The 10151-nt window shown below is 39.1% G+C and overlaps 1 protein-coding gene across 6 annotated transcripts in view; it reads right to left on the minus strand.

Annotated features, from left to right (window-relative positions):
• Positions 1-8372: 8372 nt before the first annotated feature.
• Positions 8373-10151, minus strand: part of apbb2b (amyloid beta (A4) precursor protein-binding, family B, member 2b) — a 42841-nt gene continuing 41062 nt past the window's right edge. For all 6 annotated transcript variants that reach the window (XM_014013221.1, XM_014013219.1, XM_014013223.1 and 3 more), the window contains one exon: positions 8373-10028. In XM_014013221.1, the coding sequence (XP_013868675.1) occupies positions 9858-10028 (171 nt within the window). In that variant the 3' untranslated portion in view covers positions 8373-9857. The remainder of the gene's footprint in view (positions 10029-10151) is intronic.

Genomic DNA, 10151 nt, shown 5'->3' on the forward strand with positions numbered 1-10151 from the left:
TGTGTGTGTGTGTGTGTGTGTGTGTGTCCAATGTGTTCTATAAATTATTTTTCTCTTGCTTTTGTGATATGATTCCACTTATTCATTAATATGAGTTTGTAGAGCAGTAAAACTTGGAAGATGTCTGGGAACCTCTAAAATTGGTTTGCTTGGTTTATTTTCTGCTGCCAAGAGGCAAAGGCGGGTGATAATGTTTTGGCCAGTCTGTCTTTCGGTCATGAACATATCTCGTGAACTGCAGTGAATCGGTTGAAACACAAGAATGACAACACCTATGTCAATGGACTATTTTGTGGAAACCGTTTAGCGCTGCCTACTGGGAACTGTGCGCGGTTTGTGGGATTGTTTGGGCGCAACTGAAAGAAAAGTTAATGATGAGGCGGGTTCTCAAACTTTAAAGATTGGATTGTTGCGCYTCTTAAAGTGTTTCTTTTGATTGGTGATGGGCCAACTTCTAATTAGAAAAAGCACACACTTGTCCAGAACTTTTATGCTTCTCAAATGTTGTGATTAGTGCCGAAAATAGGAATCTGAAGAGGCAAAATTGAAGTAAGGTTATACTGTTGTAAAATAATTTCACTATGAGTATAATGTATTAATTACTATTACATATTATTTGAAAGTATGTGTTTTTTTATGATGGTAAATGCATTTATTGTTGTGGTCTACAGTCTTCTGTATGGCGTATATTATTGCTAATAAATAAACCGTACACAGTTATAAATATGTGTTCAAGTTTTAAGATAGTCCTTTTATTAAGTGGTCAAAATGATCTGTAGTCGGCAAATATGATACACAGCCAAGATCACTGTAAACCACATCAATATATTTTGCACTAGATCTATATTTTATATATCTAGACCAAGTGGTGACAATCTTCTTAAGTTTTCATTATTTTATATATTCTAACTTTCTTCTGAGTACCTAAAAAGCAACAATTGTTGCACATAAACAACAACTAATACACAGCACATCGATCTCCACAACTCATTTTCTTGGTCATTCAGTTAACACACCATTAACCCAAACTAAACCATGATGCTTTGACCAAAGCAAAAAATGGCGGTATCCGTGAAACAGTTCATTTTACAGATGAAATCTGGTATGGTAATAGTTGAGTCTTTTACAACCCACACCTGGAGCACTAACAGATCATGAGATCTTACAGTGACCTGTGAGGCTTAAAGCTAGACCTAAACTAGACTTTTGTCTTGTTGCTGGGAAGGAAATTATCTTTGTCTTATTTAACTCAAGTGGCTTCAGCCTCCAGCATCTTGTTATATTACATCTGGATGTGTGAGAGTCAGTGCTGAAAACAATTAGTCAACTACTGTAAGTCCAGAATTACATAATGAAAAACTTTATTTCATAAATTTGTTTTTAGGGCTAGATTTTTTACTTTTCTTTTTCAACAAAACTTGTCCCGTTCCTTATTTATCAAAGACTGTAGAAGCAAAACTACTGGTGTCTCTATAAACAGGACACAGCTGCAGCAGTTCGTTGTGTAATCTTTACATTCAGTTTGATTCAGTCTGAAACAAGCAATCATTTTCTGCCTTGTAGCGCTGCATTCATGACAACGTWCACACACGTCTCCAAGAATCCTTCCTGGCTTGTTGTTGTTTTGACTTCCAMCTCAGTCGCTGCAGGGACTGCAGGGAAATCCATGGATCTGTGTCTAATAGAAAGCTTTGGTGAAATCAAAAGAAAACAACAGAAGCACGCAAACTCAAGGGTATTAGGGAACTAAAGGGTCTTCATTTGAGGAGCAGTGGATAATAAACATTGAGATTCCTCTTATAAATGTTGTGATGTTTGTGTGGAGACTTGTTGTTTTGAGGTGTTGCATCATGAAATGAAACTAGTTTTGCTGTTTTCAGATGGATCCCACTGAGGTCGAGTCGGTCCAGGATGTGCTGGTGAGGGCAGCAGCACACGGCCTCCTGGGGGACACGGAGTTTAAACCATCAAAAACTGGTAAAAAGAAGAAAAGCATGAAGAAACGAACTGCTTCAGCTACCAGCAAACCGTCATCCCCCTCCTGCCAGGACGAGGAGGAAGGAGGGGAGTCTGGAATCGAACAGGATTCAAAGGAAACTTCAGAGCACGAAGGGGACAGAGATGAGGGAGAGCTTAAAGACGGTGAGGATGTGGGAGAAAGGAAAGAGGGCAAAGGAGTGAAGAAACAGAGAAGGCAAATGCAAAACTCAAAGCAAAGCAAAAAAGCCCCTGCAAATGAAAAAAGTTGCAAGAAGAAAACAAAGAAAAAGGAAAACCCATCTCAGGCCAAACAGAAGCAGGCAGGCAACAAACCAAGACGAATCCCCCGCCTCACGCTGTCGTTACTCACCTCTCCTAACCCTCCCTCCGACGTGGCTCAAATGATTGCACTCGCACGCACCTTCAGCGGCGGCCCAGCTGCTAAACCTCAGCAGGCGGGCCTCGGATCTCCTCCCCCCTGTGGGAAACAGTCCTGACCTGCTCAGCCTGCTCCATCTACTTCTACCAAGCCCCCTCCTCCTCAAACAACAGCTTCTGTCAGCGAGTTCCTGCCTCAGACCTCAGAGGAGTGAGGACAAAGTAAATTAGTGCAACTTTTAACTGTGAAGAGCAAGTAATCTTCTCTAAATATAAACATCTATAATTTTATTTATTAGCATTAAAATAATCCAACAAAGGTTTGAGATTTAAACTTTCTCATGTAGCAGAATGAAGCTTGGTTCTTTTTGTTCTGTGGGAAAATGACTTCATCATCTAACCTTCATTTGTTGTTATGGTTGTTATTGTCCTGTTTGGTCCTCCATTATCAGTAATAATAGAAATGTGCTTGTTTTGTCTTGATTTTATTCATTTATCTCTTGCACAAAATATAGAATGTGAATGATAACATTTGAAAGTTATTACAATGGAGGTGTAGAAGATGTGATGTGATTTAAATAATTATTGGAAAATAATCACCCAAATCCACCTATCCTCATTTCTAAATAATAATCCAACAGAATGCATTGTAAATATGAGGGTCAGTTCAGACAGAATAAAGAGGACAGGCTACAAAATAATGTGAACAGCCTAGAATAGATTTTTGCAAGCTGTGCACATAACTGCTTAATCACAAACACATAAAATTTAATGCAACAGCAACTAAATTTGCCTATTTTKTTGCAATGTTCAGCATCAAACTAGTCTCCAACAGTTGCAATTCTAGCTTCAGTATGTCCTAAGTGTGGCCAACACCAGTAAAAAAATAAAAACAAAAGTAATTACTGGTCTAATTAACCAGCTGACCAATTATTTTATACTCTGTACTTTTACTGCAGATTTTTGGACACCTGCTTGTACTCAATCATACTTTAGTGACAGAAAAACTTATTCATTTAAGGAGCTCTCAAACCCAAATCTTCTCAGAACCACATTAAATAATAAAAAAAGACAACACCAATAATAATATATTTACATGCATTAGTGTAATCCTGCACTTGGAACACTCAGACAGCAGTTGGTGTGTTTTATACCGTTTATTCTCACATCTGGTTACATTGATAGAGTGTACAAATCAGTGAGCAGCAAACGGAAGCCAACACATCCATCTAACTTAAATGGAGTGTTTGGTGTGTATGTGTGAGCTTGACAGGAACACTGGGAGTCTACTACTACTACTGCAGCCTCCTCCTCCTCCTCCTCCTCCTCGGATGAAGGCTCAGAGCAGCAGTGAACTCCCAGCATCAAGTGAAACTGTACAGGGTGAAAATGAAATCATTTCTGCTTTTCATTTTCCTGCGAGCTGGAGCCTTTTATAGTTTGAAGTCAGCTAGAGACTGAAACAAGAGACTTTACTCGGCCCAACTAATAAAATCAGTATATACCTTTATAAAATAGAATAAATAAAATAAAAAATATTTTTTTCCTAACATATAATTTCTCTTTCCARGAGCCAAGGGCATGCGAGGCTTTTTGTGACTATTCCTTTTCCTCTGGATCAAAAAAATGCATAGATAATCGCACAGTTAAATTCAGTATCAACTTAAGAGACAAGTGAACATATTCAGTCGCCTCAGCTGTTTTTAGGATTTGCTCTTGTATTTTCTTTTTTTTTTTCTTATCTACAACAATTTATAGAGTTATTTTACACTTTGGCCATTTGGTTTGTTTTCAAGAAAGGCATTTGATAACAAGAAAACAGGAAAAACATGAAGACATTCAAAAATAAAATGATAGCTTATAACGTGAACCTGTTACAATAAGTGGGTTTTATGTACAAACAGATGTCCTATATTCACATTTCAACATCCTGTGGGAATAAAAAAGTAAGATGGCTGAACTTCCCATCATTACAAAACTAGCTCCTTTTACAAACACTCTGCAGAGTTCACAAACAAAAGAAGAAAATCATGATAGGAGTTTGTGCACCTCATGGGAAATGTTGATCTCTGTTCAAGCAAACATTTGATTATCCCTTAAACACTGCATCAGTTAGGTCAATATTAATAAAAAACGGTCAAAATTCACAAGTTTATTCAAGTCTAAGTGTAAAGATTTGATGAAATTCTCCATGTAAGAATATGACATTTATTTTTTTCTGCATGTGTGAATATGTCACTTTAATGCTTCAAAAACATCAAATATTTGCATGTAACCTGTAAAAAGTCAACATTTTCCATTAGGTTTTACACGTTTCATAAGATTGCAGATTTGTACTTGTTTGCTAAGCCCCGCCCCCTTTGTTTCACGTTACAACAGCTGTCCAGCTTTTTAAGACCGAAAAAACGCAGATGATAGTGGTAACAAAAACTGATTTCTCCTTTAAAACATGCAGACATTTTTAAATTATTGATTCCTTGTTGTTGCACAGATAAAAGAAAAAGCAGCCTTCTATTATGCTCTTTAACTAATATAAAAACTGTCAGGTTTTATCCAGCTGACAAAAGAGAAAATACAACCTCTAGGATTAAGAAGTAAAAAAAAATACATTTTATAATTAAACTAGAGTAAAGTAACAGCCATCTTGATGGCTACATGCACTTTAAACAATAAGAGAGAAAAGCTGTGGGAGATGATTCCTCAAAGAAAATGTCAACTTGTTGTTTTTGTGCTGCTTTAAGCTTTTAAGCCCTACTGTTAGTGAACAAGAAACATCAGTGATGAATCTTATAAAGTTACACTTAGTTTTAAATAAATCAAAAACCTGCTCTAATGACAGGTAAGACATGTTTTTGTTTTGCTGTTAAACAGCATGCGTCTTCCACCTTGGTTTTTTGTTATAAATTTGCTTTCAAATACATTAAAAACAATAAGACAAACTAATACCCTCTTTGTCTTTGATTATAAACAGATTATAGATTTCAGTGGGAATACAGTTAACACATGGTAGATTTGTTAAGGTCAGGATTATTTTAAATAATTATAATTTGATTCTAGAGCCTGATTTGTTTCACAGTGAAATAATTTAAATCAAATAACTGAACAATGACTCTGCTTAGATTAAATATTTGATATAGATAAAATATTACAACATTTGGCGACAGTTACATTTCCATCACTTTTTAATCATTATGATGTTCGTCAAGCTGTGATTGGACCATGACAGTCTGGAGGAGGGGCTTAGCAAACACTAATCTGTACCATCACCAATGTGTTCATGACTTTCAGTGGAAGAAAAAGGCTGGAAACATTATCGTCCACCTCATTTGGACAGATATGAGATTACAGAAACACAGTGCTAAACTGAAACTGAGCAAGTGAACTTATGGCACGAGTGAAACAAACCTAAAGAGATAGTTCAGATATTTTGAAGTGGGTTTCTGTGGTAACCTAATGAATTAATATCTGACCTGTTATGGCTCCTTAAATGATGTCAGTTTAGAAAAAATGTTTAATTTTGACTGTAAGAAGCTAACTACTAATGTTCCTCCATCTGCTGCACAGGGTGTCATTTATTCTGGGGGGGATTCTGTAAGAATCATGTTCTTCAATTCCTCCAACCACACCTTATGATGAGACGAGCTGACTGAGATGGGGTGGGGMGTGTGTGTGTGGAGAAGGATTACAGACAAGAGCAGAGTACATCAGACTGAAGGGTCAGCAGCAGTGGAGCACAAGTGGTGTCTCTGCTCTACAACAACTGCGGGCTCAGTCATGTGCTGAGGTACTCAGGTGATTCTGTAATAGTTGGTTGTGTCAGAAATGGACAGGAGGGGGGGGGGGGGCGCAGGAGCCTGGTTGAGGTGGTGCAGGTCTTTTCTGCAGCTGAACACCTACAGGACCAAGAAGTTAGTTGTGGGCTTCTGAAGGATCAAACCTCACACAGATCATATCCATCAAGGTGTTCTGCACCTATAAATATCTGGCTCTGCTGGACAGGTTGGACTCATTGATCTGTATTACTGGACTGGACATCACCTACTAGCTGCTATAGCTATTGACACACCTCCATGGGCGCCATTACTATTCACCGAGCCATGTCAACAAAACTATACAGTTCCAATGCATCTGTCACAAAAACATTCATAGCGCCCTTATTTCTTATCAGATTTCTATAAAATATGTCTTAAATTAAAGCTGAGACAATTGTTGATGATGTGATATGTAAAAATAAGTATTCTCTCAAGAGATAAATTTATAAGCCAACTAGGGACTTTTGATTACATGTTTTGCTAATGCATTCACTATGGAAGCTATCCATCAGARGTGGACACAGTTTGACCCACAGTCAGCTCAGATTTACTCTGGTTTGTTGGAAAATCTAATGTAAAAAGCAATCTTTTTTTATCAGTCCATCTTCATTTGCATTAAATTTTCATTCGGTTTCAATTCATTAATATTCAGTTGGAACAAGCTGAATAGAGAATCTACATCGTGCTGCCACACATCAAGCAGATGAATTCATGTTACTTAGTGACAAAATGCTTTCAAAATGCTTAGTGATGAAATGCTTTCACTTAAATTAGGAAACTGAATGGAATTACAAGCTCCACTTCAGCCAGAGCTGGGGAACATTTCACGAATAGATGTGCGCATGCACACATGCATGCATGCATGCATGTATGTATGTATACATGCAAGTATGTATGTATGTATGTATGTATGTATGTATGTATGTATGTATGCATGTATACACTGTATATATATATATTAGATTTACTAGATCTACATGTTAATGATCTAACGGTAAACTACGGGAAGGAACTTATGCTGACTAGACAGCATAATATAGCTGACTAGTCCGATAATATAGATCTACACAGTTCAGCCTAGCAGTAAAGGTAATTTTACTGTTGAACATTGTATTCACAACCTCCCACYCTATTATCCTAACATGACAAAAATATRAATAAAACTATATAATTTGTTGGAACAGCAAATTTGTMGAGTGGGTTTACCAGACATAAGTTTGTCAAAACCACGCTGCAGAACTGACCTACTTCCTGCAACTCTGCCATTTTAAAATAAAAATTATTGTAATGACCTGTGAAATGTGATACCCTCTGATCTTGTTGTCATAGTGCTGACAATTTATAGCAAAGCATTGCGTCCCTTTTTGATATTCATTGCATGACTGTCTGCAGCGTCGCCTTTTTACGACCATCCATGGATGTTCCTGAGTCTCGACTCGATGCTTAGCAGTGGCACCTGTGTGGCGCATGAGTCATGTGATGTCCAATCCAGTAATACAGTTCAATGGTTGGACTGGTCTGTGAGCACCAAGGCAATCCACATGAAAGGACAGAGCTGCCTGTACTTCCTGAAGATACTAGWGTCTTTTGTCATTTTATCATGAATCTGAACTCAGTAGGAACTGAAGCTGACAGGAAGCTGGTCTCCCTCTGCACATCAGTGTTTGATGACCGACTGCTGACACCACCATGTTCAACAGAATGATTTAAAGGGGGGTATTATGTATTTTCCAAGCATGTAGTTCATTTCAATACCACAATCAAGTAACGATGTTACCTTCAGTTGTTATGAAAATGCTGTATTTATCAAAAATACATTTGATTTGATCTAAACGCCTTGAAATTGGCCTCTGTCTCTTTAAGAACCTCCTACTTTTTCTGACACTCCCACTTCAGCACAATTTCACAACAATGCTTCGGGGAAGGGGTGCTCTGTGGGACGGGATCTCAGCTGGGGACTGAGCTCCAGGGAAGAGCTTCGTACAAATAGGCGGAGCTTTGTACCAGCAAGCGTTTAGGCAGCTCCACGTGGCTACAGGAGATTCAAGGCACATGTTAGTCAAAGCAACACTGGTATGTTTTTGATGAGGGAATGATATTATAAGAAGATATAAAGCTCAAAAAAGTCAATTTTGCACAATAAACCCTTTAAAAAAACCTTATTTGAGCCCCAGTCCACAAGCCTGCAGAACCCCTGCCAGCCGTGACAAAACTACCAGACTTTTACATCTTTGCCATCAAGACAAAAAACAAAGATTCAACTGAATATTGTTAACATACCTGCTTGAATAAGCACAAATTTTAAAATTGACTGAGATGTAACAGTTTATAAATTAATACCTGCAGGAAAATGTTTGAATAGTTGTGAACTTATCAGAATTAAAATTCTGTTTCTTAGGTTGCTCAAGGTGGTATCTATTACAGGTAAGATAATTGTTCATAACCTTTTCACAGAACCCCACTTGAAATTATTTGAACTATCACTTTGAATGAAAAAGCACAGAAAGCACACTGAAGTGGGATAAACCCTTCAAGACAAATAGCAGCCCCGCTGAGGCTGACGGTAAAATTGCTTCATTTGTTTTCCAGCTTTTAGATGGAAAAAAAACAACAAACAACCACACTTGATATAAAATCACCTTCCTCACATTATCTTTTTTTTCATTTGTGGACACAAAGTTTGAACTGAGCATAAAGATACGCTCGTATTACCTTCCAGCATGAGTATCAAACAGGCGTCTAGCGCTGGTTACCAGAGCAGAATAGCAAAACAAACCCCCCAAAAAAGCAAAAAAAGGAACCATCCTTGTGTCTCTTCCTCCGTTATGGCTATTGTCTGTCACTTTGAGAGATAAAGGAAGAATATGTCGGATGTTTCAGGTGAACGGTCACCACTCGTTCCACAGCTGACAGAAAGCACAGAAATCTCAGACGAACATCAGCGCGTCTTCTGATTTTCATCTTCAGTTTCTGAAAGCAGCAGCGATATATATTGATACTGTTTAGAACGGTTCACATTTAGATAATAAAAAGGTCATGCTTGATGTGTTGAACACGTTAGGGGGCGTCGACTGAAATCTCTCTCGAGTCTGTAGCAGCTTCCTTTGTTCTTCTACTCAATATTTGCAGATTATTAAAAAAACAAAACATAATGGCTTTTGTTCATCCTTCTTTTTTTCTTTGTTTAAAAAGTAAAAGTGGATTGAAGACATGGAGGACAGACAGAGGGGGCGGGGAAAAGCCACTACAGACTAACAGGAGGTGACTGATTGGGAGTTTGGTCTGCTGTGGAGGGGCATGCTGGCAGACAAACAGAGCATGAGGACAGGAGCGTTTGGGTTAGCAGTGAGCTCGCTCATCACAGCTGCTGGGCTCGACCAGTTTCTGCTCTCCTCACACTGTGATGAGTGGGATGATTACCTTTATATACACGGTCACTCAGGCGTCCCTCGCGGCTGATCCGACGTTACTCGAGGTCTGCTCAGTTATTTTGAGGAAACTTGGTACACTCTTAAAAGGTGGAATTCCTACTTGTTCCCAAATAATGCTGGAATGAAACCAGTTTCTCCAAACGCTTGGGGCTTTACGGTGTTTTCGTGGTCGCTGGAATTGGCGGCGGCGGTGACGGGTTTCAGCAGCAATGCGATGAGTTAGCGTGGCGGCTGGGAGCCGTGGCAGGAAGCCGTTTTACTGCGGCAACTCGGCAACGGGTCTCTTCTGTTTGAGCGTGTCGATGAGCGACAGGACGCCACGCTTCACGCTGGTGGAGACTCGGCGGGACACGGAGTCTCCGGGTGGCGATGAGCCGCAGGCCTTCTGGGAGGGCGGTCGGGCCACCAAGCACTTCTGATACCGCAGCTGACAGGACGGAGGGGCAGAGCACAGAGACGCACGGTAAATAACAGAGAGTTACAGCTGCTGAGCACACCACTGTCCAAATGTGTGTGTGTGTGTGTGTGTGTGTGTGTGTGTGTGTGTGTG

Source organism: Austrofundulus limnaeus, unplaced genomic scaffold, assembly GCF_001266775.1.
Source record: "Austrofundulus limnaeus strain Quisiro unplaced genomic scaffold, Austrofundulus_limnaeus-1.0 Scaffold99, whole genome shotgun sequence".
In the NCBI taxonomy this organism is placed as follows: domain Eukaryota; kingdom Metazoa; phylum Chordata; class Actinopteri; order Cyprinodontiformes; family Rivulidae; genus Austrofundulus; species Austrofundulus limnaeus.